Here is a 15,109-nt window from a genome sequence, read left to right as displayed (position 1 = left end):
GTATCTGGGGGAAAGAACTAATAGTGGCTGGGCATTCTGGTCAGTGTGGACCTCAGCCAACCTTATCTCAGGGCTAAACAGCTGGATTCCTCCTGTGCTGTGTCTGAGCCTTGGTAGGGTTAAGGGAAGGTGCTGGGGGGAAAGGAAGTGTCCTGGGCAGGGGGAGGCAGGGAGAGAGAAGGGCCAATCCCTCATTTAGGGCCTCCCGAGTGCCAGGAGAGCCTATGTGTGGCTGGCCACCGCTTCTTCCTTGTGTCCTTGAGGCTCTGTCTGCTAAGGAGCCCTCTGCCCAGGGACCACAGGGAGAGGTTACTTTTGGCAGACTTTCCTGGTATCTCAGCCAGAGAAGCTTCTGCAAGACACAGGCTCGGCAGCTCCCAAGACGTGCAACATCAGTGAAATCAAAGTGTATGTATTTTGTGGGGCGAGCCCTCCGGGGTATAATAAGGGCATAAATGAGCGTAAATAGCTTTGAGCTTGACCTTGGCTAGTTCTAGAAAAAGTCTGCTTTGTTCCATGATGTTTAGAACGGGTGGACCCGGAAGAACTATCAATTGCAAAGAGAAAAATTACTGGGAGGGTAGCCGAGGCTGGAGGGGGTGATGGGCTCAGTGTCTGGAGGACAGACAGTCTTAGAGGGGAGAGGAAGGAGGGCAGGGTGCAGATACAAGGGTTTGGAGTCAAGAGCAGGGCTTGGCTGTGAACAGGTGCCCGCAGCCTGGGAGGGAGGCAAGCATACAGGGAGTCACTGATGCCAGCCAGAGGAGAGAGGCGGTGTGCTGGAGACACCACTGAGAATCAGCCCAAAGTGGGCAGCCTGGAGCGAGGGCTGGGGGCCACCCTAACTAGTGGCTGGATGACAGGGCACAAGGAAGGGCCCAGCTAGAGACTGAGGGAGGGACAGAGAAGGAGGCCAAGCCTATGACAGGAGCCCAGAGCAGTTAGTCCAAAGCAGGGTTTCTTACGTCAGAGTACTGACATCATGGCCTGATTGTTCTTTGTCACTGGGCCCTGTCCTGGGCATCCCAGGATGTTTAGCAGCATCCCTAGCTTCTACCCACGGGGATGCCAGGAACCCAAGTTGTGACAATCAAAAATGTCTCCAGACATTGCCAACTACCTGTCTCCTGGGGGGCAAAATCATCTCTGGTTGAGAACCTGCGAGTCATGTTCTGAGCACACAACTGCCTTGTTTTTCGGTGAAGCGTTTGGACAGGGTGGAGGGCGTGCTGGCTCTGCTGGTGGGGAGGCTGAATGCAGCAAATGGGATGGGCAGAGGGGTTAGAGAGCAGGCCGCGCTGTCCTCTACGCCTGGTCCCGGTGGAGAACCCATCTCTGGGGTGGCTTTGCTGCCCCTCCAGATCCATTTCCAACCCCCCTCTTCTTCTCCAACCTGCCTTCCTCTACAAAAGACCACAGCTTCTGCCCGGCACCCTTTCCTACAGCGAGGGCTCTCACTACTTCTGAAACTGCTCCTTCCTTCTGCTCCTTTGGGGCCTGGGGTGGTGATAGCTTCCAGTCTTTGCTAGCCAGGGGTGCTTCCCCATTCCCTTGATCCTGCCCACACCTCTGTACAAAGTTCCTTCATTAAACTCTTTTCAGCAGCCCTTCTGAGCGTGCCATCTGTTTCTTGCTGGGAGGTGGACTGATAGAGCCGAGTTTTGGATCCAAGCAGCCCTCTTGGAACAAGAAAGGGTTGGCAGCCTCCCCAGCCTACTGCTTTGCTATACGTTATTACTGCTCTTTTGAAATGCATTAACAGCTCAGAAATGGCCCTCAGGTCTGGGAATGTGATGAATCAAACTGCTAATTCTCCACATGAAAAAATGTAATGTCAGAAAAGGTCCCATTGCGTAGTCCTGGCTAATGATCAAAACCATCCTAATCCATACCAGTGACTCATTGTTGTTGATCTGGGCCTGAGGGGGGAATGGGCATCCCCCGTACCAGACCTGGCTGTACCACAGGAGCCCGGGAACAAGGCACTTGATTTCTTTGAGGCTCGATTTTCTGTTACTCTAAAGATGTGGGCTGGGAATGCATGGGGCTTGAGAGGGAAGGTGGGAGGTGGTAGGAGAGAATGAAGCCCTCCCTGGACTCTACAGAGACCTAAGGCCTAATTTACAGAGGTATATGGGAGGTGGTAATATTGATGATGGTGATGATGATAGCTAACATTTTCAGAACTTATAGCAAACATTTTTTTTTTTTTTTAAGAGGGGGTGGGGGGGGAAGGGCAGAGGGAAAAGGAGAGAGAGAATCCCAAGCAGGCTCCACACCCAGCCGGAGCCCCATGCAGGGCTTGATCCCATGACTCTGAGATTATGACCTGAGCTGAAATCAAGAGTTGGACGCCTAACTGACTGAGCCACCCAGGCATCCCCACATAGTATTTTGGGCTTTGTGGACCATATGGGCTCAGTCACAACTACTGAAACACAACTACTCAAAGCACACTGAGCCACAGAAAATATGGAAAGAAATGAGCATGACTGTGTGCCAGTAAAACTTTCTTTGAACTTCAAGTAATTTTCACATGCCACAAAATATTATTCTTCACAATTTTTTAACCTTTTAAGAATGGAAAAACCATTAGCTTGCCCTAGTATGAAATCAGATGGTGGGCAGGATTTGGCCTGCAAGCCACAGTTTGCCTCCTCCTGGTCTAGTGGGACTGGCACAAAATACAATGACTTTGTAAAAACCAGAATAGTATTTACTTCTCAGTAGGAGAGAGGGGAAGTGACAAGGAGAGGCACATGTCCCATTTCTTGAACCAGTTGCTGGTTTATATGGTTACATCTTGTGGTAATTCATCAAACAGTACATGTTTGTGATTTGTGCACTTTTCTTTCTTTTTTTCTTTTTTTTTTTAAAAGATTTTATTTACTTATTTGACAGAGACACAGCGAGATAGGGAACACAAGCAGGGGGAGTGGGAGATGGAGAAGCAGGCTCCCCGCTGAGCAGGGAGCCCGATGCGGGGCTCGATCCCAGGACGCTGGGATCATGACCTGAGCCGAAGGCAGACGCTTACCGACTGAGCCACCCAGGCGCCCCGATTTGTGCACTTTTCTGTTTGTTAGACTTCAATAAAAAGACAACTAAAAAATGATAAGGCAGGGACGCCTGGGTGGCTCAGCCGGTTAAGCGTCTGCCTTTGGCTCAGATCATGATCCCAGCATCCTGGGATCGAGTCCCGCATGGGGCTCCCCGGACAGCGGGGCAGTCTGTGGTCTTCAATTCTGATCTCTTAAAATATTTTGCATTAAAATATTTTTTACCTTAATTACTGAGGTTTTTGGCGCCCCCTGAAATTCTGCACCCGAAGCCCGGGTCTTAGCAGCCTCACCCTTAGTACCAGTCCAGTTGGGACAGGAATGGGAGGTATGGCTCTGTCCTTAGTACCAAGGGCAAGCCGCTCCTCCCGTTTCTTCACCTACGTGAAGGGGAGCGGGGTGAGGTGGGACTTGATCTCTCAGGTTTAAAATGCTGCCTGGCCGGAACTGGACAGCATGTGGCTGGGGTCACACCTGCACAAAGCCCACGTGCGGCCAAGGCCCCACAGGAGCCCTTTTTTCCCAGACTTCCGGACTTCGTGCTTATCACGCTAAGGGAAGGGAGGCTCCTTCGGAACTCGACTCGTGATTGGTTGGGAAGAAACCAGGCCCGGGCCAGGAGTGTACGCTATCAAAAGGGACCGGTCCATGCGTCATCAGAGAGCGACGAGCGTCCCCGAGGGGGAGAGGCTTAGTAAAGTAAGCTCCTTCCTAATTGGCTCCCTCCATCAGGCGGGATTGAAACAGCGATGGAGATTCGCTCTCGTTCAACGCTAGCCTCCAGATGATTGGATTGGGGAGAAAATTATTAAGTCACTAAGGCTCGGAAGTCCTGGGGGCGGGCCCTCAGCGATAGGGGGTGGATCGGCGGGCGGGCTTCTCTTTTGGGGGCGGGCTTCTTTCCGGGATGGAGGCGTGGCCTCCACACTGTGCGTTCCCAGAGCGCGGGAGGCGGGATTTGGGGGCGGGGGCGGGGGCGGGGCCGGAGCCCGCGCGGAGCTCGGATGCCCCCGCACTGAGCGCGGGGCGTCTCCGGGATCCTGTCCTCTGGCTGGTTGCTCTTCCAAGCCATGGCCCCGCGTTGCTGGCGCTGGTGGCACTGGTCGGCGTGGCGTCGGACCCGGCCGCCTCCCGCCGGGAGCACTCCGAGTAGGAGCAGGGCACCTACCTGTAGGGCTGAATGGCAGCGCGGGGAGGCCTGCGAGCGTCAAGTGTGGGGGTCAGAGCGGAGCTGCGGCAGGGCTGGAGAGGGGCGAGAGGGGGCCAGGGGCGAAACCGGAGGGGTCCACTCCTACGGACGAGATTGGCGTGGTGTACGGGGGCAGGTGGGGGCCTGTGCGGTCACATGTGTGTCAACAAAGTGAGAAGGGGAGACCGTGAGGTGCACAGGTGTGAGACTGGGTGAATGGGGGTTATATGAAGGTCTGGGAGCCCAGAGCGAAGTCTGAGGTAGAACAGGGGTCTATAGGAAAGACAGGGGTCTGCAGGGACAATATAGCGTTCTGTGGAGAGAGAGTGGGTAGAAGAGCTACAGTCGGGCATTGTGGGAGATCCACGGGGGCAAGATTGGGATGATTTGGAGTCCGTTGGAAGGATGTGGTAGTCTAGCTGGGTGGGTAGGGAACCCTGTAAGAAAATGAAGTACTGTGCAGGGCAGCTTCAGGGGTGATGGGGATTGTTGAGTGGGCGTAGTAAATTCATGGGTGAGATGCGGGCCTCTGGATGAAGACACAGCCTTTGGGGGTTCAGACGAAGTAAGGGATCCTGCAAACGCCAAAGCTTTGAGGAAAAAGAGGAGGAGGGTGAAAGTAGGGGTGAAGCTTGGGAAGCTCCAGTTTCTGCCTGATGTTGATGTTGGTTTGGGAAGTGCTGATCTGACCTTCCATCCCTTTTCTTCCCCCCACCCCCACCCCCCTACCAGGCTTCCAGCAGCAGTTCTCTACACAGGAGCAGCCCCCTCAGATCTGTGTGGTGGGCAGTGGCCCAGCTGGCTTCTATACCGCCCAACACCTGCTAAAGGTGAGCCACATTTTCCTGGTTCCCTCGCCTATGATTCACCTGCTGCTCCAATCCTGGGGGAAAGCACCACCCCCTTTGAGTTTTAAAAGCACTCCTGGATCCCTGATGGGAAAGGGGCTCCCAGCACATCTAGACTGGACACTCCCCATCTGCTTTGTCACCTACATCTGGGGCTCCCCACTCTAGGTCCTCAGCTATGGGAGAAATGGTCAGTGGCAGATGGCCTGCTCTGCCACGTTGGCCAAGCCCTTCACGGAGTTTATGCAGACCTGCAGATGACTTTATCCTGCCCCTCATCTTCCCTTCCTCTCTCTCTCTCTCTCTCCTCTGTCCTCAACATCCTAGTCTTTTTTTTTTTAAAGATTTTATTTATTTATTTGACAGAGAGAGACAGAGTGAGAGAGGGAACACAAGCAGGGGGAGCGGGAGAGGGAGAAGCAGGCTCCCCGCTGAGCAGGGAGCCCGACGCGGGGCTCGATCCCAGGACCCTGGGATCATGACCTGAGCCGAAGGCAGACGCCTAATGACTGAGCCACCCAGGCGCCCCTCAACATCCTAGTCTTGAGGCTACCCCCTCTTCTCAGGGTTTTCTGTCCCTGCAGCCACCTTGTCGCGCTCCAGCCCTCCCCATGCTATGTTGTTCTTTCGGCCTGCCCTCCACCCCCCATTCCTCCCACCCCAAGGCCGGAGCCTCAAGGCTTACAGTGTTGGCCATGTTGGGCAGGGCCCCAAGGCTGCTGGTTACCCTCGAGACTCGGGCAGATCTGGGTGGGAGGGAGGGGGGAGGGAGAACCGCAGGTGGGAGGGGGAGAGGGAGACCTAGGCTGACTAAGACATGACACAGTGGCCTTGCTTTCGAGGGACTTGGAGTGTCTGTGGAGAGACAGGAGAAAGAATGAATATATTAATTGTACACACATATATGCAGAAACTGAAAAGGTGGGGTAATCAATCGTCCTAGTTTGCCTAGAACATGGAGCTTTCAGTGTTAAAGCCGGGAGGGTCTCGGAGAGACCAGCATGAGTTGGACACCCTGCTGAAAAGTGACCTAAACACGCCTTCCAAGCAACACAGGTGAAAAAGCTAATTACTGAGATGTGACCAGCGTGAGCTGAGTTAGGCGCAGTCAGTCAGAAAGGGTTTCCTGGAGAAGGTGCCTTTGAGCTTCCTTGAAGGAGGTGGGCTTTGGAGAGGACGTGCCACGTGTGGGAGGTCACGCATGGACAAACTGCCTTGTGGTAGAATAGCCCCGGGCCCTGGGATGGAGACCAGGGATCCCACGGGGTCTGGGGAGATCCTGGAGGGCTTTGTATAAGGTGCACTTGCTACCTGAGCCTGAAATTTGGGGAGTGGGGAGAGTGAGCCTCCCAGGCAGGCTTCTCAGTGCCCCCAGTGGGAGCAGTGGCCCTGGCACTTGCGCGCGCTTTCCTTGTGAGAGGCGCTGGGGGATGGGCTCAGGAGCCAGTTACAAGCCAGTCCTTGCCCACCGGGAGTTGCAACCTACTGGCTGTGCTCCCGAGACAGGAACGTATGCCACACATGTGGGACAGTGGCACTTAGCTGAGCGGGCGCTGTACGGCATCTCATCTCCCCTTGCCAACCTTTGAAGCAGGTGTCATGACTCTTACTTTGCAGGTAAGGACACCGAGGCTGAGCGACATTGCCCAGGGTCCCCACCTGGACAGGGAAGATGCTAGGACCTGAGTGCAGGTGGTCTGATGGCAGAGCCGCTCTTTTTTTTTTTTTTTTTCTTTTTTAAAATTAAAAAAATTTATTTTGGGGCGCCTGGCTGGCTCAGTCAGAAGACCATGTGACTCTTGATCTTGGGGTCATGAGGTCAAGCCCCAGATTGGGTGTAGAGATGACTTAAATAAATAAAACTTTAAAAAATGTATTTTCATTGAAGTATAGTTGATACGCAATGTTACATTAGTTTCGGGTATTCAATGTAGTGATTCTCCACAAGTCTGTATGTGAGGCCCTTACGCTCACCTCAAGTGTAGCCACCGTCTGTCACCATACACGGCCTTTACAATACCATCGACTATGTGCCCTGTTGCTGTACCTTTCATCCCTGTGATTTATCCATTCCATAACTGGAAACCTGTACCTCCCACTCTCCTTCCCCCATTTCGCCCCCGCCCCCGCACCCACCAGTCTCTTCTCTGTATTTATGGGTCAGAGCTGCTCTTGAGTACCATGCTAGGCCATCCATTCAGCAGTGATTTATTGGACACTGACATGTTCCAGGCGCATAGGCTCGACCCTAGGAACATGGGTACGAGCAGGACAAGCATAGCCCCTCTGCTCAAGGACATGACAGCCCAATGGGGGGGGTGGAGTTGTGGAGTCGAGGGGAAGAGGGTTTATCCAGGTTCTGAGGCTCTGATAGTGTAAGCACAGAAACCAGGGGCGGAGGGCGTGGTGTACAGAGAGCTGCGCCCAGCGCGGCCTGGAGGAAGAGATGTCCGCATTGCTGTCTGAAGGACAGAAGCTGCCAGGTGGACGAGGGGCGGCTGACAGGCAAGAGAGTCCCAGGCACAGAGAGCCGCATGGACAAAGGCCCGGAAGGAGGAGAGGATGCCCCCCTGGGGACAAGTGAGTTGGGGAAGAACGGCTTGTGGGTAAGGGTGGAGAGCTGATGGAGGAGGCAGGTGGGCCCAGAGCCAGGGTGCCTCGGAAGCCACTGCCTTGGAGGCAAGCATCGTCTCGTGGTGCTATCCACTGCCCTCCCCTCCTTCCATCAGAGTCCTCGGGTAGTTATTCACATGCTCAGACCTAATCAAACTGTTGACTCCAAGGCTGGAACCTAGGAATCAACAATTTTTAACAAACGCCCCAGGGGATGCTGCCCACTGCTCTGGGTATAGTTGGCTTCACTGAAAGGGTTTAGGCAAGCACCCCGTTTTTGACATGGAGCTCTCTCTGCCTGTAGGGCAGACAGTGGGGCAGGGAGGCAGGGCCGGTGGCCGGGAGAGCAACGAAGAGCTGCTGAGGGGGTGATGGGGAGGGCGAGGGGAAGATAGGTGACTGGGCAGGGTTGAGGGGAGTCAGGGACAAACCCCAGGTTCTGGCTCAGGCTGTGGGTAGACGGGTTGGGAGGGAATACAGGAGCAGAAGGAAAGAGTTTTGGGGGCAGAGGGAGTTGACTTGCATCTAGGTGGGTTTGAGGAGTCTGCAGTGTTGTCCAGGGCTGTTAGGTTTGGAGGGGGCAGCCGGGCAGGGGAGAGAGTAGAACATGGGCATGTCTACAGGAATCCGAGGTCACAGGGAGTGGATGCAGCTTCCCCAAGGGAACGTGTGTGGGGGGGTGGGAGGGGTCCCACATTGGAAGAACCTCAGAGAGTGTTTTCATTAGAGGGGGCAGGAGGAAAGAAGCCTGAGAAAGAACAGCCGGAGGGAGAGGAGGGAGCTGAGTTAGGGAAGAGCGGGTCCCTGAAGACAAGGTCGGCCGGGAGAGAGATCCAGTAAACAGGCCAGCACGCCTAGCATTGCAGAGGTGGCCTTGGACAGGACAGTGTGACCAGGAGGAGCGGATCCATAGCAGGAAAGGATGGAAGATAAAGGCGAAAAGCCGGGCTGTGTGGGTCACAAACTGCCAAGCCGAGCAGTTTGAACTTTGCCCCTTGGCTGTGGGCAGCTGGGGAAGGTTCAGGGGCGAGGCGGTGACGTAATAGGAAAGGACAGCTTTTTGACTGAGCACCTGCAGTGGGTCGGGCGCTGGGCTAAGTGCTTCAGGCCTTGCTCTTTAACGAGAAGCTCAGAAACATTCCCCGTGGCACAGAAACATCCCCCGGGTTGGTCCCTGCTGTGTGGCTGCGGCGTCATGGGGTGTAAAGGAGGTGGTTTGGGCGCTACCTGTGGCTGGGATGGGTGGGGAGAGCAGGAGACACGGATGGGCAGACGGGGCATGGGGGGCCTGGACCTGGGTGCAGGCAGTGGAGGGGAGGGCAGGAGGGGGTTTAGACAAAGGTGAGGAGGTGAGTGTGAGCCTTTGTAGGGGTGAGGGCAACTGGAGGGCAGGAGCTCATTTGGCCTGAGTCCCACAGAGTTGAGAGTATCACAGCAAGAGCCTAGGATGGGGGTGCAAGGCCGGGCGGTGTCATCCCCCGAAGCCCCAACTGCTTGACTCCAAATCTGCGTGTCTCACTGTCCTGACCTTCTGGATGCTTCCCAACAGCCCAGAGAGGGGGCTCTTATCTGTCCCAGTTTGCAGAGGAAGAGTCTGGGACCCCGCAGATCTTGGGACTGGCCAGGGCCATGTGGCTGATCGGTGGCAGCCCAGACCCGACCTCTCTGCCCAACCACAACCCTTTGCCTTCCCTGTGGCCCCTCTTGGTGCTCCAGAGGGCAGGCGAGGTGAGACCACCTATATAACTGAGCTCATTTTTTCTAAAACAGAGCGAGCCACTTCCGTCTCCCTCTGACCCCCAGAAGCCCCGGCTGTGCTCCCCACCCCATGTCCTCGTGGTCCCTTTTCCAACAGGATGACTTGGGAGACTAGAGCTAAGGCGAGTATGCATTTCAAAGGGTAGTTGTCAGCTCCTCAGACTGGCTGGGCATTTCTAGATCTATCGAAGGGTTCTAGGGCAGGGCTGTGTGTCAGGCCTGGCCCAAGAAGATGAAGAAGCTCCCCTCGTACGACTCCAGTGGTGGGCGAGCTGCCTCCTTCCTTAGTGGGTCAGAGTCCTTGCCGTCTCGAGAGGCTGGCAGTCCCGAGGTCTGGCCTCCGCTGCCTGGGCTACTCTGCTGCCCCAGTCCTGCTGTCTGGCTCTCCAGGCAGATGGGGAGTCGGGGGCCTCTCTTTCTCCTCGTGTCCTCAGCGCACTGAGCCGGGCTCTCCCGCCTGTTGGGGAAGGGAGGACCCATAAGGCCCAGCCTCTCCCTCGGCCCCACCAGCTGCTCTCTCTCCCCAGCACCACCCCCGGGCCCACGTGGACATCTACGAGAAGCAGCTGGTGCCCTTTGGCCTGGTGCGCTTTGGCGTGGCGCCCGACCACCCCGAGGTGAAGGTGGGTGTCTCTGGGCCGGAGGAGGAGTTTGGGGACTTTGGTCAAGGTCAGGTGGGAAAGGAGGCTCCCTGGCTGCATGGAATGACCCCAGGCCCTCTGTGTGGATGCCGCACAGGTTCCCTCCTGGGGACATTGGGAGGCGAGGGTGGCGCAGGCATGATCCCTGGAGTGCCCCACCCCTAACCCCTTCCCCTCTGGGGCCTGGCAGAATGTCATCAACACCTTTACCCAGACGGCTCGCTCGGACCGATGTGCCTTCCGTGGCAACGTGGCGGTCGGCAGGGACGTGGCTGTGTCGGAGCTGCGGGCGGCCTACCATGCTGTGGTGCTGGTGAGTGCGGACGGGTGGAGGGCAGGGCAACAGCCCGAGGTAGGGTGGAAGGCGGTAGGGGAGAGGCCCAACCCACTGGGCAGGGCCTGGGGTGGCAACTGGGGAGGAGGAGCCAGAAGGAGGCCTGCCAGGGTCTGCCGGGCCCTTAGCTGGTGCCGAGGACTCTGGGTCTTTCCTCAGAGCTATGGGGCAGAGGACCATCAGGCCCTGGAAATTCCCGGTGAGGAGCTGCCCGGTGTTTTCTCGGCCCGGGCCTTTGTGGGCTGGTACAACGGGCTTCCTGAGAATCGGGAGGTAAGTTTGGGGAGCACTGCTGCTACTTCTTCCTCCCCACTCCTCAGCCAGGGCCAGGGGCCGCTCTTGGATGCCACAGCTGGGGGACTAGGGAGCCACTGTCCCAAACTGGGAGGCTCCTAGGGAGATGAGATGTGAGACATCGGCTGCCTGAGGGGGAAGGTCAACCAGGGAAGGCCTCTGGGAGAAGGTGGGGCTGGGTAGGAGAGGAGGGGCGTCAGCTGAGGCTCAGGTGGGGTGGGCTTTCCAGGTAAGGGGAAGCCTGGGGGCTCGGCTGGTGACTGGGCATGAGCTGAGATTAGCCTGACTGGGGCCAAGGCCAGGGGAGCCCTACCCAGACCTCTCCTTGCCAGCTGGCGCCAGACCTGAGCTGCGACACAGCTGTGATTCTGGGGCAAGGGAATGTGGCTCTGGATGTGGCCCGGATCCTGCTGACCCCACCTGAGCACCTGGAGGTGAGTGGGCAGGTCAGGGGCTGGAAGGGTGGAGCTGGGGTCACACCAGGGAGAGGATGCCACTGCCTGCAGGGTTCAGGCCTCACCCTCCAAGCTGAGCTCAGTGCCTCTGTTTCCCTCTGGTGCCAGGCAGAGGCCTCCTGGAAGGCAGCCCTTGAGCTTTGCTTCATACCGTTTCTCCCTTCACTTTCTGCACTCCAGCTACATGGATGGGCCTTTAAAAACAACAACAACTATTCAGTGTGTGCATATCACTCCCCTTGCCAGTTAACCTGTGTTTATCTTAGTTCTTGGCTCAATTGTCCCTTCCTCCAGGAAGCCCTCCAGTACCACCTTAATAGGTCCATTTCCCTTCTTCTCATAGACTTGTCTACTTCTCTTTCAAAGCATGTTGTCACTACTACAACTTTATACTTGTTGATGGATATTTGACAAGTATCACTGTCTCCACCAGATCAGAAGCTCTGTGAGGGCCGGCACCATGTCTCTCTTGCTTACCGTTGACACCCCACCCCACCCCACCCCACCCCCATGCCCCTTGCCTAGTGCCTGGCTCTTGCTACACACTCAGGAAACACTTGTTGAATGAAAGAGCAGGAGCCTGGTTTGCTACTGGTTGGAGCCATTTGCAGAATTGGAGGCAGTGCTCCATCTGGCCACCAGGAGGCGCAGTGGTGCGATTCCCGGCTGCAGACCTCCCCGCTGAGGGTAGGAAAACCGCCGCCGAATGCAAAGTCCCCTTGCTGGTCAGCATCCGATGACTTCAAGCCCTCCTTTTGTGCCAGAAAACGGACATCACAGAGGCTGCCCTGGGGGTACTGAGGCAGAGTCGGGTGAAGACGGTGTGGATAGTGGGCCGCCGCGGACCCCTGCAAGTAGCCTTCACCATTAAGGTGCTGGGGCCAAAGGGGGGTCAGGGTCCCACATAGATGGTCTGCCCTTGGGAGGTGTGGCAGGACTGAGTCCCCGAGAATAGCTGCTGCCTGGGGTGGAAGAGGGGGGAGGGAGGCAGGGCCCGGGGGCCTGGCGCCTTCTGTGGTAGGCGGTGGTGGTGTCTCCCATCTGGGCTGGGCTCTGGGGTGGGTGCAGGAGTGGACAGTGCTCTGGCCCTGAACTCCTCCCCTACCTCCCACCCCCAAGGAGCTTCGGGAGATGATTCAGTTACCAGGAACCCGGCCCATTTTGGATCCTGCGGATTTCTTGGGCCTTCAGGACACAATCAAGGGTGAGGGGCCCTGACCTGGCCCCCTAGCTCACTAGGGAGGCGATGGTCTAGGTCAGAGAGGGCTTGGGGGAGGGCTTTGGGAGAGAGGGCTGTAATCCAGGGACAGGCCTGCCTGAAATGTTCTCATTGCTGACAGAGGTCCCCCGGCCGAGGAAGCGGCTGACAGAACTTCTCCTTCGAACAGCCACGGAGAAGCCAGGGGTGGAGGAGGCTGCCCGCCAGGCGCTGGCCTCCCGCACCTGGGGCCTCCGCTTCTTCCGAAGCCCCCAGCGGGTGCTGCCCTCACCAGACGGGCGACGGGTAGCTGGCGTTCGCCTTGCAGTCACCAGACTGGAGGTGAGTCTCGTGTTACCCAGAGACACCCCTTTCTCAAGTCTCCCCACCCCAGCCTGGTGTTGCCCACATTCTCCTCAACAGGGTGTTGGTGAGGCCGCCCGCGCAGCGCCCACTGGAGACACGGAAGACCTCCCTTGTGGGCTGGTACTGAGCAGTGTTGGGTATAAGAGCCGTCCCATCGACCCCAGTGTGCCCTTTGACCCCAAACTTGGGGTCATCCCCAATATGGAAGGCCGGGTTATAGATGTGCCAGGTGAGAGGATGCAGGGAGGCTAGGCACCAAACTATCGTGGGGGATGGAGAGGCTGCTGTCTCCCATTCATTCATTCGGCCAGTGACATGCACTAAGAAAATGCCCTGTCCCCTGGAGCCCATCCTGGGGCCCAGCCACCCTCCTCCTGCCTCGAGCTGGGAGGGAAGTTCCCAGGCTAGCCGACATGCCCGCGTATGCCTGCTTACCTCGTCATGCACTTGACCGAGGCCTGCTTACCTCGTCATGCACTTGACCGAGGCCTGCTCCGGGCTAGGCCCCCGTGCTCGGGGCTGGGATTAGAGATCACACGACAGCCTGTGTCCTAAGGGACCCTCCAGTCTGATTAAATACCCACATGCCTGCCTACTCCTTCATCCCGTTCATGTTTAGAAGGGCCTGCTGAGACTGGAGGCGGGGCAAAGCCCATCTCCTACCCTCAGGGAGCTCCTGGCTGAGGGCGAGACTGAGGCGGGAGGGGTGGCGTGGTAAAAACAGGTGGAGAGGAGGCCAGCGCGCTGGGCCAGGAGCCACAGTGGGCCCAAGTGGCAGGGCTGCTGGGAGGACTTGGGGTGTGTGCACGTGTGTGCCTGTGTGCGTGTGCACGTGTGTGTGTGTACTGGGGGCTCAGGCTTGCCAGCAGTATGCAGCCACCTCCCCTTTACTGAGCCTGGGTTGTCCCTTGCCAGGCCTCTACTGCAGCGGCTGGGTGAAGCGGGGGCCCACAGGGGTCATTGCCACTACCATGACCGACAGCTTCCTCACTGGCCAGATGCTGCTGCAGGACCTGAAGGCCGGGCTGCTGCCATCTGGTCCCAGGCCTGGCTCTGCGGCCATCGAGGCCCTGCTCAGCAGCCGAGGTCTGGGCCCCGTGTGAGCTCTTGGGAGGCGTGGTGGGCAGCCCTGGGCCTTTCCGCTGTTTGGGAGGGGGTGCTCTGGGCTGGGGGTGGAAGAGGAGGAGTGGGAAGCAGTGACTCATCTTCCTGTGCTTCAGGGGTCCGGCCTGTCTCTTTCTCGGACTGGGAGAAGCTGGATGCCGAGGAGGTGTCCCGGGGCAAGGGTGCCGGGAAGCCCAGGGAGAAGTTGCTGGATCCTCAGGAGATGCTGCGGCTGCTGGGGCGCCGAGCCTAGATCCCAGCCTGGCTGGCAGGGAGAGAAGGCATGCTGTACGTGGGAGAGGGGCCTGGGTCAGTCAGTGGGACTCTGCACTACAGCTGTGTCGCCTGCCCGCCCTGGCACCCGGTCTTGGCTGCCTCTTTTCCAGGGGCCGCTGAGCACTTCCTCCTGGCAGAAGGTTGCCCTTGCCAGAGATAACCTTAGATAGGGATGGGTGGAGGTGCAGGCTTTCCTCCCTCCCACCTCTCTCCTGTCAGACTGTGGAGGGTCACCAGGTCAGGAATATACTGGAAATAAAAGCTGTAATGGAGGGCCAGTGGTTGATATGTGACTTCTTTTGGGGCCTGGGGTCACCTTCCAGCCACAGCTCCCCTCCTGTCACCAGGTGGCGCTGCAGAGCCAGCTCCCTGCTCAGGGGCCTCTTGGGGGCTTGAGGGGGTTTGGCAGCCAGGCCTGGAACCCACTGTCCCTCTCTCCCTCGGCTTGGCTCTGCTGCTGCGACCTGCCTGGCTGCCTTCTGCTCACGCTGCAGACATCCTGGGGCCCCAGCCCGCCTGCTCTGCTGGCCCTTCGGCCCAGCTCCCTTTCTGGTTAGCCCTCAGTAGAACCAAAACGAGAAGAGAAAAGCAGGAGTGAGGAGTCTGGGCAGCAGCTTGTCCCAGGCCCAGCCTGTGGCCGAGAGCATCTGGTATGGGTCCTCCCTCTCTGTCCACTCCCAAGGCCTTCCCACCTTTTGGTTTCCAGCCACATGGACAAGCCTTTTAAAAATAGTACCTCGTCTCTGTAGTGCTCTACAGTTTACAAGGCGTGTTCACCATCTTTTATGCCAGTCCCAAGAGGCTGGTCTCACTTCAGAGACTGAGGAGTCCCCGGAATTAAATGGCCCAAGGTCACACAGCTAGTGAGCTGTGGGCTCGAACCCAGGGCTCCAAGCCGGCTGCTGGTTTCTCCGAGGCAGCACTTGGCCCCGAGTGTCAGGTCTGGGGACACAGTCCTGGAGAAGGGAGAAGGG

General features: G+C 57.5%; 1 protein-coding gene across 7 annotated transcripts; it reads left to right on the top strand.

Annotated features, from left to right (window-relative positions):
* Nucleotides 1–4,036: 4,036 nt before the first annotated feature.
* Nucleotides 4,037–14,406, top strand: FDXR (ferredoxin reductase). Of its 7 annotated transcripts, XM_044921368.1 has the most exons (13): nucleotides 4,057–4,208; nucleotides 4,794–4,912; nucleotides 5,007–5,078; nucleotides 9,995–10,090; nucleotides 10,299–10,421; nucleotides 10,602–10,715; nucleotides 11,069–11,170; nucleotides 11,956–12,063; nucleotides 12,311–12,395; nucleotides 12,532–12,731; nucleotides 12,813–12,984; nucleotides 13,671–13,841; nucleotides 13,976–14,406. In XM_044921368.1, the coding sequence occupies exons 1-13, from the start codon at nucleotides 4,130–4,132 to the stop codon at nucleotides 14,110–14,112; spliced, it is 1,578 nt and encodes a 525-aa protein (XP_044777303.1). In that variant the 5' UTR covers nucleotides 4,057–4,129; the 3' UTR covers nucleotides 14,113–14,406. The 7 variants fall into 7 exon arrangements, with proteins under 7 accessions (XP_021536541.1, XP_044777303.1, XP_044777306.1 ...); XM_021680866.1 differs by lacking the exon at nucleotides 4,794–4,912 and having other exon boundaries at nucleotides 4,037–4,208; nucleotides 4,981–5,078; nucleotides 13,754–13,841; XM_044921371.1 differs by lacking the exon at nucleotides 4,794–4,912 and having other exon boundaries at nucleotides 4,981–5,078; nucleotides 10,323–10,421.
* The last annotated feature ends 703 nt before the right edge of the window (nucleotides 14,407–15,109 follow it).

The sequence above is a fragment of the Neomonachus schauinslandi genome, chromosome 15 (assembly GCF_002201575.2).
Source record: "Neomonachus schauinslandi chromosome 15, ASM220157v2, whole genome shotgun sequence".
NCBI lineage: Eukaryota > Metazoa > Chordata > Mammalia > Carnivora > Phocidae > Neomonachus > Neomonachus schauinslandi.
The sequence above is the reverse complement of the archived record's forward strand: the minus strand, read 5'-3'. Positions and strand labels throughout refer to the sequence as shown.